Source organism: Thalia democratica, unplaced genomic scaffold (genome assembly GCF_965202585.1).
Source record: "Thalia democratica unplaced genomic scaffold, ktThaDemo2.hap1.1 HAP1_SCAFFOLD_1091, whole genome shotgun sequence".
Classification (NCBI taxonomy): domain Eukaryota; kingdom Metazoa; phylum Chordata; class Thaliacea; order Salpida; family Salpidae; genus Thalia; species Thalia democratica.
This window is the reverse complement of record NW_028140009.1, coordinates 19,443-37,245: the sequence shown is the minus strand read 5'-3', so window position 1 is coordinate 37,245 and position 17,803 is coordinate 19,443. Positions and strand designations below refer to the sequence as shown.

General features: G+C 27.7%; 1 protein-coding gene and 1 pseudogene across 2 annotated transcripts; one reads left to right on the top strand and one right to left on the bottom strand.

Annotated features, from left to right (window-relative positions):
• Positions 1-1,995: 1,995 nt before the first annotated feature.
• On the bottom strand, positions 1,996-9,276 carry LOC145847791 (cytochrome P450 4V2-like; the record flags this gene model as incomplete). Its single annotated transcript, XM_082953712.1, has 5 exons — positions 9,239-9,276; positions 4,397-4,529; positions 4,158-4,247; positions 3,313-3,492; positions 1,996-2,158 (listed from the first exon to the last, which is right to left on the bottom strand). Coding segments are annotated over exons 1-5 (604 nt in total), but the record flags the coding sequence as incomplete, so codon positions are not given.
• On the top strand, positions 9,083-17,590 carry LOC145847790 (cytochrome P450 4V2-like; annotated as a pseudogene). The gene is made up of 9 exons (XR_014371528.1): positions 9,083-9,308; positions 11,485-11,628; positions 11,946-12,222; positions 13,330-13,473; positions 15,246-15,374; positions 15,617-15,706; positions 16,291-16,505; positions 16,956-17,028; positions 17,372-17,590. The product of XR_014371528.1 is annotated as a cytochrome P450 4V2-like (transcript).
• Positions 17,591-17,803: the final 213 nt, after the last annotated feature.

Genomic DNA, 17,803 nt, shown 5'->3' with positions numbered 1-17,803 from the left:
ATCAGTCAGTCACAACCGAAAAACTTGTAGTCGTCAATCTACAAACGGTTTATGATGCTTTCGCATGAAGCAACCATTTGCTGGCAATGATTAGTGACGTCAGCATTGTCTTTGCCGTGCAACGTTTAAAACATTGTCCACTAGGCAAGACATCTGGTACGCTCGTTTTAGTACAATCAACAAAATCGGCGAAAGTCTGCAGAACTAGTCCGACTTCCGTTTGCCGTGAGACAAGCTCAAATTTAACAAAAGGTTGATCATGCCAATTCGATCATCAGACAACAAGTTTCGGTAGACTGAGACCGGAAAGAACGGAAGTCCGGACTAGTTCTGCAGACTTTCGCCGATTTTGTTGATTGTACTAAAACGAGCGTACCAGATGTCTTGCCTAGTGGACAATGTTTTAAACGTTGCACGGCAAAGACAATGCTGACGTCACTAATCATTGCCAGCAAATGGTTGCTTCATGCGAAAGCATCATAAACCGTTTGTAGATGACGACTACAAGTTTTTCGGTTGTGACTGACTGATGAGTCCTAATAAGGACGAAACCGGTCTCAGTCTACCGAAACTTGTTGTCTGATGATCGAATTGGCATGATCAACCCTTTTGTTAAATTTGAGCTTGTCTCACGGCAAACAGAAGTCCGGACTAGTTCTGCAGACTTTCGCCGATTTTGTTGAATTGTACTAAAACGAGCGTACCAGATGTCTTGCCTAGTGGACAATGTTTTAAACGTTGCACGGCAAAGACAATGCTGACGTCACTAATCATTGCCAGCAAATGGTTGCTTCATGCGAAAGCATCATAAACCGTTTGTAGATTGACGACTACAAGTTTTTCGGTTGTGACTGACTGATGAGTCCTAATAAGGACGAAACCGGTCTCAGTCTACCGAAACTTGTTGTCTGATGATCGAATTGCATGATCAACCCTTTTGTTTGATTTTTCTAACATAATTCTTTTTAATCAGGAAAAAATGCCAATAGTATATACAGTTAGCTTCTTGCAAAGCATATGTGATATGAAACAAACTTTGTTTTGTATTAAGCTGTTTATTTACTTAAAGAAATAATTAATAGTTTATCAATGTTTATTAGTGTTATGATTAAAGTTTTAAGGAAGTTTAAACAAACAAAGACGTATAAAAAGTAAACTACTACTTTTTAGCTCATAAATCATAATGCTTGCGAAGTTGGACAAATAAATATTAAGAAAAAATATTTAGTTTATATAAAATAAAACTACTTTGATGTAATATTTCAGTATAATAGATGTAAGACCTAAAAAGAAAAAAATTTTCTTTATTTTTACATCTGAAAAGTTAAATCGTTCCGTAGAAGATAAAAAAAAAAATTAAATACAATATTTATAAACTTGATTAATAACTGTTTTTATCCTTTTATAATTTTTTTAAGGCTAAGCATAAAGTTAGTACTTGTTCCCTGTTTTCTAATTCAAAATCATGATCAGCTTAAAAATAATAAAACTGAGTAAGACAGAAAAGCTTATTTAAAAAAAAATACAAAAGTTAAAGTTTAAAAGTATGACAGTTGACTTCATTCCAACCTATTATATCTTATTTAAAAAAATGACATGAAGTAGATGATCAGTCTTTTTTTGAAAATCAATAAAAATACCGTATTAAAGTTTTGACAAAAACAAAGACTTTTGCTAGTAAAAATTATTTAACCATAAATGGTTAAAGACATAAGGAGATTTATATATTATGTTTAAAAAAATCAAAACAACAAAAAGTTTAAAATCTTTTTAAAGTTAAAACTTTCACCTATTCAATGATAATGACGTTCAGGTTTTTGAGCTCAGTATTACCTGGCTAATATAAACAATAATTTTTAATTTTGAACAACATTCACAATTATTGATGATAGTTAAATAGCCACGCGAAACCCGATAAAAACATAAGCATTAAAATTCGTTACAATCTACTAGTCAATGTGATGTTCAAGTTTGTTGGTGGGCCTCAGTATCAACTCTCTGATTTCAACAACTGATCCTCATCATCATGACTCGTGAAGTGGAAACTCTTCACCATCTTGCACATAACAGTCTTCATCTCCTGCACAGCGAACTTCTGACCAATGCAGTTCCGAGCACCAGCGCTGAACGGAATATATGAGAACGCGTATCTTCCAACCTAGAAGTATGTGTGTTTTAAATACTGAATACCAGTTTAATAGTTAAGTTTAATGTAGTATTTTTAAATGAATATATTCGGTGTGGTATAAACATGCTGATTTTTGGAAATAAAAAAATAATAGAAGGTGTAAAACTTACATACATTACAAATACATGATTGTTTTAATTTTTGGTTTGTTATTTAAAATGAGTCTAGACAAACACTATTAACCTTTTTTGAAAGAAATAAAGTTTTTTTTTGGTTTATAAATAAAACGTTCTAGTACTTTTTTGCCACCAAACTTTAAACAATGCAATGTTGTTTACAAAACGAAATTTTAAACACTTATTCACTTTTTACTCATTTAGGTTGTCAAGAGTAACGTTACTAAGTTGTACAAATAATTTGATCTTAGTTTAAATATACATGCTTACAAACAATTTTGAATTTATCTTTTAAATATTTAAGGAAACAAAAAACATTTAAATTGTTGTTTTAGGCTGTAAGTATCTTTAATTTTTTCATTTTGTGCTTAAACTAACAGTGAGGTCTGTAAGTGAAATCTTTAATTTAATTAAGTTTTTGTAAAATATCAACTATCACAATAATTAAATTTGTTAGCAACAAGATAATCTAAATCAACAAAGAATTTATTTTAATTATCAATTTACTTTGTTTTTCGTCGTTAAACCTTTCCGGGTCAAACTTGAATGGATTTGTCCAAAACTGCTCGTGATGATTAATGCTGTGATTAAGTAAAACTTTTTTGAAAACCATTGCACTTAATTTTTAAGACTACAAACAGTTAAACTTTTAAAATATATTAAAAGATTGAGTTTAAATTAAAATGAAAAACATAGTACGATAAGAAACTGTAGTTGAATTAAAAGTAAATACTCTAAGAAGGTAATAAAAAAGGAGGTCGTTTAAACAATGTTTTAATAAAACAGAGTCATAAACAAAACTTGCTTTTAAACTTTATTAGTTATATATATAAATATATCTATTTTATCTTTGGACGAGCCAAGCTTAAAGAAACCACTTAAAGTTTAAAAGTCCAAAAAACAAATTTTTTAATTGTAAGAATAACTAAAAGCTTTTGTTTAGCAACCACAAAACAAAAATGGTAAAAGTTTGTAGGAAAATAGTCGCTAATTTAAAAAAAAAATAACAATCAGCCTGTAACACATTACTGCAATCTCTGCACCCTTGGGCACTTTGAACCCATCAAGTATGCAGTCCTCTGTGGTTTGCCTGGCTATGTAGGGTACTGAAGGGTATTGTCTCAGCGACTCCTCGATAACCATGGACAGATAGGGCATCTGTGAGAAGTCCTCAGCTGTTAGGTCTCTCTGGAGATCGTCGGTGTGATATCACACTGTCCACCTCCTTTTGCAGTTTTGCTTGGAATTTAAATACAAAAAGATAATCTTTTGAAAAACATTTTTCACTAGTATTGTTTGTAAACATTAATAATACAATAATATAATTTGTGTATAAATTAACATTGTTGTAAAACCAAAACTATTTTGAATATTTTACAGGTTTTCCATGATATTACTTTATGGACAAACTTTATATACTCTTATTATATTAAAAGTTTTTTTTTTGAAATGAAAAAAATAAGAACGTTTTAGAGAGCTTTATATTGTACGAAACATTATTTACATACTACACAAAATTTTAGAGCAATAAAGTGTGATACCAAGATAAAGCTTTAACTTAATTATGAAAACTTTAAATATTCGAAGTTACTTGTTAAGATTTTACAAACAAGTTTACTTATTTTCTTGTTTGTTTATAAGCTGTAACAATTTTCCATATGTAGACTTTAGTTAAAAATTTAAACAGCTTTTTTTCTAAGAATTTCTTTCTTATTTAAAGCGTAAAAACACTAAAAGATTTTTTAATACGTTTTAGCAAAAGTGCTTTTTTTAACTATTAATGTCTTTTTGCATTTCAATTGAGTAAAGTACATTTTTTAATTAAACAATTTAATTCCAACAAAACAACTAACCTGCACATTTGGATTGTGTCCAAGTTGGTAGAACAACCAAGTCAAAGCGGCAGCAGTCGTATCGTGTCCCTCTAACATAAACGTGTCCACCTTTTGTTAATAAAAGTAAGGTATACCGAAGTACTTGATGAATTACTATTTACGTCGAATGTAAATAAATATTTTGAAAAACTTAATACCATTTACCTCAAAAAAAAATAGTTGATAAACAAAAATTAGAAACACTTTTAAAGACAAACCTCCTCTTGTATGTCGCTGAACGACAACCTTTCACCACTTTCGGTGGTGGCGTACAAGAGCAAATCGAGAAAAGCCAGTCTGCCACTTGAGGTCAGTATTTCATCCGACGACTGCGATCGCACTTGCTCCAACCTACGATGAATAAATCAAACATTTTATGCATAAAAGATAGAATGTTGAATTTTTTAGTATGTTTATGTTACATAAAGTCTATGACTAACACATCTTATTATATATAGACTACATCGCTTTTATTAAGTTTAAACAAGATTCAATTAAACATTTAAAAATAATAAGTAATAAGTTTTGAAATCAGTGAAAACTTATTGTATTTAAAATGTTTAAATATAAATTAACCTAAATATTTTAATATAATTTGCCTTAGCACATGGTTACAAATAATTTCTAGTTATAACGAGCAATAGTGTAAAAAAACATTTGTTTAAATACTAAGTTTAGTCAAGATTATAAAACTTTTGCATATTAACATTGATAAGTAGTTTTTAAATTAAACTACAAGTGTATATATAAAAAAAGTAGTTGAATAGCATTTCCTTAGTATTAAAAAAAAATAAAGTTTATATAGAAATTTTAAATAAAAGAGAATACTCTAACAAAACTACTGGACTAATTTTTAAGTACATTCATTTTCTTGAAACTATATTTTTTTCTAAATCTTCTTTGATATAAATTTACATAGGTATAAAAAATATATACTAGCACTTTTATTTTATAAAAAATATTTTGAAATTCTTATTATGAACAATAAACGTGAAAAAATGCACGAAAATTTAAACTGTAATAATTAATAAAGTTTATATTAATATTCCTCTTAATAAGTGGTTTGATTGTCATAATCATATCATTTTGATCTAACCAAATAAAGGGTTGATTTTAAATTTTTGTTTGAGATGCCAGTAAACAAAATTTTTAAACTTACTTAATAATCGAAACTTCAATATGTGTGATTTCTTATATTTTAATTATTTTTATCTTCTTAAGTATCATAATTTTAATAATAAGATTTAAATAAATCTTTTTTTTTCTTAAATATAAAATACCTGTTAAGAAGTCGCCCCTTAAAATATTTTAAATCAACAAAAACATGTCATGATAAATATTATTAGTAAAACTGTTAAAAAATTGTTGTTTTAAACTTATTAGTATTTTAATTCTTAAGTATAGGTTGTATATTTTCTTCAAGTTTCTTTATTACGATAATTTTACCATATCAAATTTTATCAAACTGAAAAAACTTACAGTACATTACAATAAAGTAAGGTATACTTTATTTAATAATAATATTTCCATACAGAGCATCACATAAACTTTTATTTAATGTTTGCCTTTTTAAACGTATAATAAATATCAGAAAAGTGTAACCATAAAATATTTGATAAAGTCGAACGTATGTATCTCAAACAGCGATACTTAGTTCACAAAATTGTAATATAAAGTTTCAGACAGATAACTAATAAGCTTTTCAATACAAATCTAAATGTGTGTTGATAAACTGACAAACACTAAAAAATTTTTTTTGTAAGTTGGCAATTAATAATGCATTTTAACTTTTAAATCAACATTTATTTTTGATCAAGATCATGTAAAGCATAAATTATATAATTGTTTTCATGACATGTTTATAGATTTTAACGCTTACACTACGAGTAATTGTTTAGCTAAAGCTACGCAGTTTACAAAATCGTAAAAGTGACAGCTATTTTTCTGGAAATTTTAATTTTAGAAAATTTTCGTTTACTTAGAAATAACAGTTAAACTTTCAAAAACTTCTCTTTGTTTAAATTTTTCATAGGTGTCTCTTTTAAACAACATCAAGTTAGTTTAACAAGTCTTGAGACTTTTTGTGTTACTAACAAATTTTGATATTTATGATTTTTAACACTTTGCTTTCAACAAATATTGTTTGAAAATCATGATAAATGATTGCGCATTTCAAATAGGCAGCTGATTGATAAAACATTGGCTGTTCGACAGTTTGTTTACATTAAAAAAGCAAATTGAGAATTTCAAAAGCAACTAAAATGAGGCCATGTTTACCTCGATTAAATATTTACTCTCAAACTAAAATAAGTGATCAGTTCTCGTAATTAGAGTCTTATTTCAATTTAAAAGGTTTGGTGCTCATATAAGTTGTTTTTTATATAGTTTTACACTTATTATATAATTACTCAGTTGTTTAAAAAATAACGCAGGTGTAAAATAAAAGGAGAAAACAGAATAATAAAAACTTTTTACCACATTCATTTTGAAAACTTTTGCTTACTTAAATATAAAAGTAATTTGCACAGCAAAATTGTTTTTAAACGACTATGATACTTAATTCTAAGAACTTAATTTAAGTGAACTTATTCTTTGATTTTGAACGCAACTAAACTTTAGTTTATAATAAAAGTTAGTAACAGCTTAAAGTTCACAGAAGTTTTAATAAACTTAGAAATAATTATAAACAGACACCGAAGGAAAACGAATGTAAATAAAAGTTATGTTAGCAACAAAACTATGTTTTCTACTTGAAACGCCATAAGAACCTTTTTGTTTTTATTTAAGTTTTTTGCAAGGTTGAGTAGTTTGTTTTTGAAGTAACAAGCTAATAAAGAAAACAAATGCGGTTCGCAAATTTTTTACATTATTATACTGCTTTAAGTTTGCGAAGTTTTAGTGCGCACAAGTGAGCTATGATGCATGATTACGTCACATAGCACTGTGACGTTCAAATTCAAGTTTAAAACTATTTTTAATGTTGTTATTATTTATCATTAGTAGGCTATCAATCATACTTTCATGAAATATATTTAGCATTGAATTATTAAGATTTTTGATTGTTAATCGACCAAAACCTGTATCGAAATAATTTATTTTATCTCAGACTTTAGTTTTTTATTTAGTTTTTTTTTTGTTGTATTAACTTGAAAAAAACCCTACTTTAAGCTTTAAACTTACTTGATTTCTAAAACTTTGATTTCTTTTTAATAAGTTGAAATTTACGGCTGTAACTTTTTTTAAAACAAAAAAGCGTTAAAAGTCTTATATCACAAAATTAAGTTTTAGTTTGCCTTAGGCTTTCAAGTAACATGCAATATGAAGCCAAAAAATATGTTGTTACAGTATTCCAAAAAAAGATGGATATTAAATGTGTTTTTGCAACAAAATATTCCTGAAAGTAGAACATGTTTTAATTGTTTATCTTTTAATAGAAAGACAATTTCAGGATAAAGATATAGTTTTTTTGAATAATTTTATTCAATATTTAGATGTGCAGCGCACATAAAAACGTAAATAAAATACTACAGTACGAATAAAGAGAAAAGTTTAAAGGTGTATATAGTTCAATTATAACATTTAAAATGATTTTAAAATCTGAAATATTTTAAAACGGTTTTTACTTTATTTTCTATACTTAATTATACTTCAAAGATTTAGTTTAGTTTGCTTTAATAAGGAGTTTTCAGAAATTAAATAGTATGTATAGTTCAATTAATTTTTATCTGTAAAACCACGAATAATCGTATAGAAGGAAATCACATGTTTTTCTACCTTTGTGGTTGTTAAGTCATGCGTGAAGGAAGCTTTCGTGCAAAATAATATCTTATTTGTTACGCACCTGTAAGACACTGTTGCATTTCTGTAGCTGATATTGCAGAATAACGTTTTTATGTTAAAATACAAGATTTTATTGTCATTAGTTTGATTTTGCTTTTAGGTAGCTATATTAAAACTTTAAAAGTAATGATCAGTCTGTTTAAAAACGTTTATTTATTAGTTTAAAAAAAACCTAGCTTGATTTCTTTTTTAAATTAGGTGTTTGTTGCTAATTACTGACGTTATGGTGTCTAATATACACATTTTATTTGTTTTTATCAGTAAATTAGTTTGTCAATGGACCACAGTTATAATTGCGTAATGATTTAAATTACTTACAATCAATTATAATAGATACTTCTTAGTCTATATAGTTTATTAAATTAATATTCTTCTGCTGATTATGTCTTTGTTGTTTAAAGTATATTTTTGTATAATCAAACAACTTTATGTTTATACCTTTAATACAGATTATGACCAAAAGCATATTTATTTTTGCAGAATTTTTTTCGAGTTTTATGTATTTTATAATTTTGTTTACTGTTGTTTTTTCTAAGCGAATTTTTATTTCCGGATGAATAATGAATTTCATAAGTGTTAGTGAAAATATCTTTATTTTTATCGACATTTGTTTGTTTATCAAAAATTTTCATACGTTTTAGGTATTTCTATAGTATAAAATATTTTTAAGTTCTTTTAAATTTTTCATAGTTTCACCTAATTTTCTTTTTTTTTTTCTGATTGAAAAAAAATTATATAGAGCTTTATGAAAAACTTTATTTATTACCAACCCACACTTTTAGCTGTTTAGCTGTTCAAATTTTATTATAAATAGAAAAATGAATTAAAGCTTCATTACCTTTATTGATGTTTATTTCAAAATGAAGCATATTATTTTTCAAATCTTAATATTTGTACCGCATTAAGTTTTAATTATATATAAAAAATATTAGTGAATAATAATTTTACTTACTATAAATCTAATACTAGTTATTTTATATATTTTAAAATATTTTTCATCAGGTAAAAAAATAGTAGTTTTTCTATTTAACTTAATTCTCAACAACTAGCAAGTTTAATAAACAAAATGTATCTGATCATCCTGTGTTGCACGGTGATCATCATCGGAACATTGCTCATCAGAAACAAGGATTCTGTGCAGCAAACATTAAAAGTTCGCACTGGTCTGTACAAAATAAGAAACTATCACAAATGGCATTCCCCTTATCGGTCACGCCCACCTGCTTCCCGGCGATCCGTCCAAGTTCTTCGAGTTCATGGCAGATCTGTGCACTTCAGAACAAAAATTAGGTCGGTTTGGTTTTTTATATCTAAATAATGCAGTTTTACATTTCTGTGGATGATTAATAAGTAGTAGTACTTTTAGTGCTTGTCTAGAAAAAACTAGTATTTAAAATCCGTAAAAGAAAATAAGTATGTATTTGGTGCTTCTAAACATCAGTTAATTCATCTGCCTCTCTACTCAAGGTTAAGTCAGTAAGTCATTTGAAGATTTATCAAAATGTACCTTTTGTCGTTTCGTAAACATCTTTGAACTTATGTTTTATTTTTGTGTATAAAAAATGGCATATAGAACTATTGCTTAATATATTTTTACTAAGTTTAACACAGATTTTAATATTTGAAGACTCTAAAATGTTAATAAAGAATATAGAATTAACACATAAGTATTTATCTTTTTTATAATTTTTACATCAAATTTTTAAGTAAGTTATAAAGTTGTATAAATTAAAAATATAATTATATTGTTAGTATTAGCACATCATATGAAACATTTGCTTCCTTATACTTACAAAAACATCAGCATATTTATCATTTTAACCTTGACCGTAAATTTCGTAAGATGATGAAACAAACTTGATAAACCCGTTGAAACTCTAGCAGTAGGGCTAAACAAACAACAACATAGAATAAACAACAGTTCAGTATTGTTTATTGAGTTGATTAAACCTCACATTTTGTTTATCACAAGATAGCCTTCATGCGAACTTTGAAAGTAAACAGTATTGTGTCATACTCGCTAGTATGGAGAAACAAGTTGTTTACATAAATTTTAATTGAAATATTTGTGTTACAACATGAAAGGAAATTAAACTCATTACAACTTTAAAAAAAACATAGATTAAAAAAACAATTTGGCAGGGAAAAAGTCACTATTGCAAGATGTTAAATTTAGGCTCAGGGTTAGGGTCAGTTTCTGGGTTAGAGTCAGGGTTAAGGTTAAGGTTAGGGTTTGGATTAGAGTTATGTTTAGGATAAGGGTTAAGGTTAGGGTGAATAGATACAAAATTAGTTTGCTATTAGAAGTTTTTCTAGTAAAAACGTGACGCCTTGCAAAAGCATCCTTTCCTGTAAAAGGGCCCCTTAGTGCAAAACTGCTAACACTGATCCAGTTGGGTTTATTTTGCGATTGATAAACCTCATACTTTTTGTCACAAAGTAGCCTTCATGCGAACTTTGAAAGTAAACAGTATCGTGTTATATTTGTGAGTAATGAGATAAAAAATGTTTGCTTAAACTCAAATATATTTGTTATTTGCTTATTGCAACATAAATCGTAGCTAAAACAATGTTGGTTAAGTTTTTGCTGTTATTGATGTGCAGCTATGAAGTTAGTAACTCAGATTTAAAGCTGTTTATTCTAACAGTTTTAAAACTTTTTATTTGTGCATAACTTACTTAAGGCAACATCGTGTAATTGAAAAATAAATTTTCTGTAAACATTTATTGAAACAGCTTTATATGTTTATATTTTTTAGGAGCAATTACCATAACAAAAATTTTGTATAATTTAAATTTTAGTCTTTTAATTTAATGTTTGTAAAAAAATATCTTAGTGTTTTGTTTTCTTTTTTTATATCTTTTTGTGGTGTATCGTAAAGTAGTAAACGTGACTTAAATTATTTCCATTTCTTTATATGGTTAAAACTTGAATACTTTGCTTCAACATTAAAAATAAAAGTGTAATGATACTGTTGATTAGGGTTTCCTAAACTTTCTTTATAAGTCGGGCCATTTAAAGAAATAAAAAAATCCATGCCCCCCAAAAAAAAAATATATTTTTTTAATTTTCTATAACACAGCTATAACCTTTTTTATTTTTACTCTTCAACTCCTTTTACAGGCACCACTTTACAGCTTATGGCCCACTAAACTTCTAAATATTTTCCATAGTATCTAGTATAATTCAAAGTTACCCTTTAATACACCTAAGACCGCTTATTTGCTCTTTAAAATCTACTCCTGAATATCTAGTGCAAGTTTTAAATATAAGCCTCATGGCCTCCCTGTAGCCCCTTTACTACTCATAGCTCCCTAAGTTTTTATAACGGCCCCAATCGGGTAATATATCTTACTTTGGGAAACCATGATATAGATATTAAGATAAAATTAGATTCAGTATAATGTTACAGTTGATATTTAAATTAAATAAGTATACTATTATATTGTAATATTAAATGTTCAGGACACAAACTGACAAAGCTGTGGTTGGGACCGAGACCTCTTTTGCTCGTCCACAACCCAGAGACCGCTGAGACGATCATGAAGAGTTCCAGGCACATCCAGAAGTCAAGCATATACGACCTTCTCAATCCCTGGCTCGGCACAGGTCAGTTTCGAATTTGTGTTAGATGTTTAAAAACTTTTATTCGGCATGAATACAAAAAAAAAAATTATAAACTTCAAAAGCTTACGTAAAAAATTTTTAATTTAAAATACGTAAAAAGTTTTGATTAAAAGTTTAATAAAGCTATAATAGTATAAGGTTGATAAAAATTAATCATTTTATCACTGATTAATTCCGTTTGCTCCGTTTAGTTATAATACAACAATTATATAATTTAAACTTTAATACAAAGATAAAACGGTGTAATTTTCAATAAAACCATTGATCCTCTTTACAACCGATTAATCCCGTTTACTCAGGTCTGCTGACCTCAAGTGGCGACAAGTGGCGATCGAGGAGGCGCTTATTGACTCCCGCCTTCCACTTCTCCATACTCAAGGACTTTCTCCTCACCATGAACGTGCACGCGAACACTCTAGTTGATATACTCAACTCAAAGCTGAAATGCGGACAGGAGGTCGACTTGAACCACTGCATCACGATGGCGGCCCTGGACATCATCTGCGACACGGCCATGGGCGAAACCGTCAACGCGCAGTCCCAATACAATTCTCAATACGTCAACGCGTTGTACGAGTTAGTTTATATATATGCACTTAGTTTTGTTATTTTAGTTATTTGCTCAATTTTTGCACTAAAATCCGTCCTTTAAAAAGCTTAATAATTATTTTATATTGTTTTATGCTTTTTTTGGTAATTTTTCTATTAATATAAAGCACTGTGCATTTCAATTGAAGACTACACGTAATAGCTTGTATGCAACAATTGTACTACTTTTTTTAAATTCGAAGCAAACTTATATAGGATTTTTTAAAAGTTTGATAAAATGATTAGAAAATATTTTTTATAAACTTTATTTTAAAGTTTGTTTGTAAAAAGATAAAGATAAAAGTGTGAGCTTACTTTTAGTTGTCTGTAATAACGAATGCCGATTTATAAGTGAAAATAACTTTATATACTATAAGTAAAATATCTCAATTTTCTTATGTTTTTAAAATTAAGGTATGTTTGTTTTAAGGATTAGAAACTGTAGAGACAAGTTTTAATGCAGTCTTATAAGTATATCCAAAATCATACAACCTTAAATACGTAGTAACTAGTGCTTTTAAAAAAATTAGGGAAATTTTTAACTTTTAAACTATATTTAAACTATAAGTTTGTCTATTAAACAAGACGTATGCTGTTTCTTAAAATTTTAGTCTGCTACTTAACTACATTACTTCGCATATAAAATTGCTTGCTTTTTTTAAACACATGTTCATTTTAAAAGTGTAAAACAAATTAAAAATTTTGTTTTTTGTTATACTATTTTCATTTAAAACCAATTGTAATGAAAAAAGTTTATTAGTTTGGTATATAATACTACTCAGTTCCCAGTATAATTGATAAGGTTTTACTTCTATCGACTTAACTCTTTTTATTATGAGCAGCTATTATCAACTGCTGTTTTTGCTTATTTTTTTAGATTCCGTAAATAAATTTATAGGTTGTCTGACACTATATTGCTTTTTTTCATAATCAAGCATTTTACCATAATAAAAACTTAAATGACACTGTTGTTGCAACTGTATTTTCAAAACCCTTCTAAAAGTATTAAATAGGGTTCCAATATAATAAACAACAAAAAACTACTTTTTGACTTCAAAGTTTCATAGCACAAAAAATTGAATTATGTTCTTACAGGGTTTCGGAGATAATAATGAACCGTGTTAGGAGTCCTCTCCACCAGAACAACTTTTACTTTTACAAACTCTCCTCCGCTGGTAAGAGACAAGACTATCTCCTCTCAATACTCCACGGTTTTAGCGGAAACGTCATAAAAAGAAGGTTAGTGTGAAATTATTAATTTGTGGTGTTATGTTTAATTAAAACGTAAGAGAACTATTTAAATATACAACAAAGCCCTTAATTATGTTCTATGACTGATCAGACTTAAAGACAAATAATTCAACTTGTTTTTTGCGGCAATTTTATACGTTTTCACGTAGCAGTAGTACAAAAAATTAGACTTACTGTTTAGTTTAACTATTTGATAGCTACCTGTATCGCAATTAAATGTTGCTACGATGTTTTTGTTTACTTTTGCTGATGTTATATACCAACAATAAACACAGCGTTACATGATTATTACGAAACAAACAGTAAACTTTGATTTAAAAAAAAAGTAAACAACACAAAAACTTTTTTCGGTCAAAAGGTTTTAAGTAAAGGTAAGTGAATTATTACAAATAAAGCAAAAGTGCTAGTTTGGTTACTAAATCTAACCATTGTATTTTATTTATTACTTATTGAAACAATTATTTTAAAATTGCTGTTTCAGCAGCTTTTGCTAGTGTTTACTATTATGGTTTCAGTTGTTTTTTAAAATCAGATAATTGTTCTATTATTTATTTAAATTTAGTTTTTTCAATTTAATGCCGCTAGGATTTATTGTCAGGTATTTAACATTTCTCTTAACAAAAAGAAACAAATAAATATAATTAAGATAGCGTTAATTTAGTAAATAACTATAAATTAACTCTCTTAGTTATATAAAAAACTTTTTATTTTGAATGTTTTTCTGAATAATTTAAACTTGTAATATTTTATTAAGCCTTATAAAAGTCCTTTACAGTCTCAAAAATATTTCTTGCAAGACAAACGAAAACATATAGTAAACAAACACGCATTGTGTGTTTAATAAAAAATAACAGTAAAACTTTTTCGAAGCACAATATTTTGTTGTTGTTTTAATATTCAGTTAGACTTAACTTTTATATATTTTTTTTTACTTTTTAATATTGACTTAGTTCCGTATACTTGAGACTTCGAAATTGAAATATGTTTATACGTAATCCAATGTACTTGGTATTCATTAGCTAAAATTAGTTAAACATAAACATGTAAATTATAACTAGAAATTGGCTATTTTACGATTTTAAAGAATTACATAACCTGCTTTATAATTAATAATATTTAAAGTAGAAAAGCTTACCATTCTAACTTTTAGAGCAAAAAAACACTTTTAATAATATTAAGTTATATTAGAGCTAAAAGCAGTTCATACTTGAGTTCCTTTGTACTAAATTTCTGCACATCAAAAATATACCTTTAAAATAATCGAAAAGTTTAGAAAATTATTATCGAGTTTTTTTGAGCTTTTAAAATTAATATACAGTTTATTTTGTAAATTATGACCATTATAAGTTACTTACAATACTTATAATAAGGTCAAACCAATTCAAGATATATTAGATCTCACAATTTTAAATTTAATTTTTGCGTTGCTAGTAACATAAAATATTTATCAAAACATAAAATTTTAATTAGAACCCTTTTTTCAACTTTATTGAAACATTATATCCGATCCAAGTTGATTTTTCAAGTACAAATTTTATGTGAAACAGATTAGAGCAAGTGCTTAAAGCAATTAAGGAACAAATCTAGTTACAATGCAAAATAAATAGTTACGAAAAGTTGTATATATTGATTATTAAATAGTTTAACTCACTACTTATAACAATGTAAAAAACGAATATTTGTAAAAATCATATTTAACTATTTCACAAAACTAGATTTTTCATTAAACATTTTTATCCTGTACATTTTACCTTCCAAAGGTTGGAGCAAGTGCGATCGCAGTCGTCGGATGAAACACTGACCTCAAGTGGCAGACTGGCTTTTCTCGATTTGCTCTTGTCACCACCGAAAGTGGTGAAAGGTTGACGTTCAGCGACATACAAGAGGAGGTTTGTCTTAAAAAATGTCATTTTTGTTTATATATTTTTTATTTTTTAATATATTTTGTTAGTCTCCTAATAAGCGGTTGTTTATAAAAAGGTTATTGCACCTAACTGCAGTAGTATACAAAGATGTATCTATAAATTTTGATTACACAATTATAACACTTTTTTTTTAAATATACACATAAACTTGCATGCGAGATTGATACAAATATTGTTTTAACAACTTTAGTTATTATTGATAATAGGTGGACACGTTTATGTTTGAGGGACACGATACGACTGCTGCCGCTTTGACTTGGTTGTTCTACCAACTTGGACACAATCCAAATGTACAGGTTAAATGTACTTAAAATTCTTTTTTACTAGTTCACACGAGTACAAAACCTGTTTTTGTTTCATTGTTTTAGCTGTTATTGATTTAGTATGAAGTTTTAGACAAAGTTATTCTTTTAGTTTGTTTAACTAATATAAACATATTTTATGCTAATAATTTTAGTTGAAAAAAAGAAAATAGCAAAATTTTTCACCATATCTAAACAATCATAAAAATCAAATTTTTTCATTTGCATTATATAAAAACTCTTGGACCTTAATCGTTTTAACTAGAAACATTTTTATACACCTTAGACCTTAAAAAGTACCCTTCTGTGCCTATTTACAAATAAAATAAAAAGAAATCTATGACACTTCAATATATGAGTTTAACTAAATATATAATACAAATTTTAAAACTCTGGTAAAGCTGCGATCGAAATTGGCAAAATAATGGTTAAATCATCGTAAAACTTGAAACTATTTTCTCAGTCGTTTTTTTATCATTTAAGCAATACTTTTCAATCAAAAAGTGTCTAAAAACAGCAAGTGTTTCATCAAAGCCTTAAACCTGGTAAAGCTTCCTATTTCATAAAACAAATTACAGGCAAAGCTGCAAAATGAGGTGGACAGTGTGATATCACCTGATGATCTTCAACGTGACCTGACAGCCGAGGACTTCTCACGGATGCCCTATCTGTCCATGGTGATCAAGGAGTCTCTGAGACAATATCCTTCAGTTCCCTACATTGCCAGGCACACTACAGAGGACTGCACACTTGACGGGTTCAAAGTGCCCAAGGGTGCAGAGATCGCCGTTATGTGTTTACAGGTTTGGGTATAGGAACTTTTTTTTTAAACTTTTACCTTCTTGTTTGGTTTTAAAACTTAAGTTTAGCATTAAAGTTAATTTTGTTTAAAAAAAAAAAGTATGAATAATTTTGAAAAACACGCGTAGGCTTTTAACTTTTGTTTAATTTTTTTTTTTAACTTTTATTGATAACTCTCAATTAAGCTTTATGTGATAAAAATATTAAAAGTTGTAATTGTTTGGACAGATAATAAAAAAAAACTTGCCTTATAACTTTGTTTTTAAGAACTGTAGTTAACCTTCATAACTTTAGTTTTGTAAAACTGATTTAACTTTAAACCTAAAGTGAAATTTATTTTTCGGCTTTTAAAGTTATGATTTTACTATTTGATTTTGTTATCACATATTTTTTTCTTTTAAAGTGTGACAAAAATGGTTACTAATTTCTTTATTCATTACAGTATTCATCATCACGAGCAATTCTGGAAGAACCCTTTCAAGTTTGACCCGGAAAGATTTAACCAAGAAAATCAGGTTAACTGATATATCATACAAGTTTTTTTGTTTATGCTAATATAAGGTATATCATTTGAACGTTTGAAATAAATAAAATATTTCATAAATACATTTTATTATTACCAACTTAAAAGCACTCTGATTTGGGTAACAAGACATTTAATTAACACCTTATAAGTACTTGTAGGCTTTTAGAATAAAATTAGTTTTCATATATAAATATATTTTATCTCAAATTTTAAAAGTAATAGTTAACTCATTATTTAGCAACTTTTTAAGGTAGTTTGTTATTTGTTTAATTACAAAAATGTTTTATAAACACATGATAAACTCTCCATTATTAAAATTAAAATATTTTTAGGTGGGTAGGCACGCGTTCTCATACATTCCGTTCAGCGCTGGTGCTCGGAACTGCATTGGTCAGAAGTTCGCTGTGCAGGAGATGAAGACTGTTGTGTGCAAGATGGTGAAGAGTTTCCACTTCACTAGCCATGATGATGAAGATCAGTTGTTGAAATCAGGAGAGTTGATACTGAGGCCCACCAACAAATTGAACATCACATTGACTAGTAGATTGTAACGAATAGCTTATGTTTTTATCGGTTTTCGAGTAACTATCATCAGTAATTGTGAATTTTGTTCAAATTTTAAAGGTCTTGTCTATATTGGCCAGTTGATACTGAGGTCAATAAACTGTACGTCATTATCATTAAATAATTGACAATTTTAACTTTAAAAAGATTTTAAATTTTTTTGTTATTTTGATCTTTTTGTAACAAAATATATAACTCTT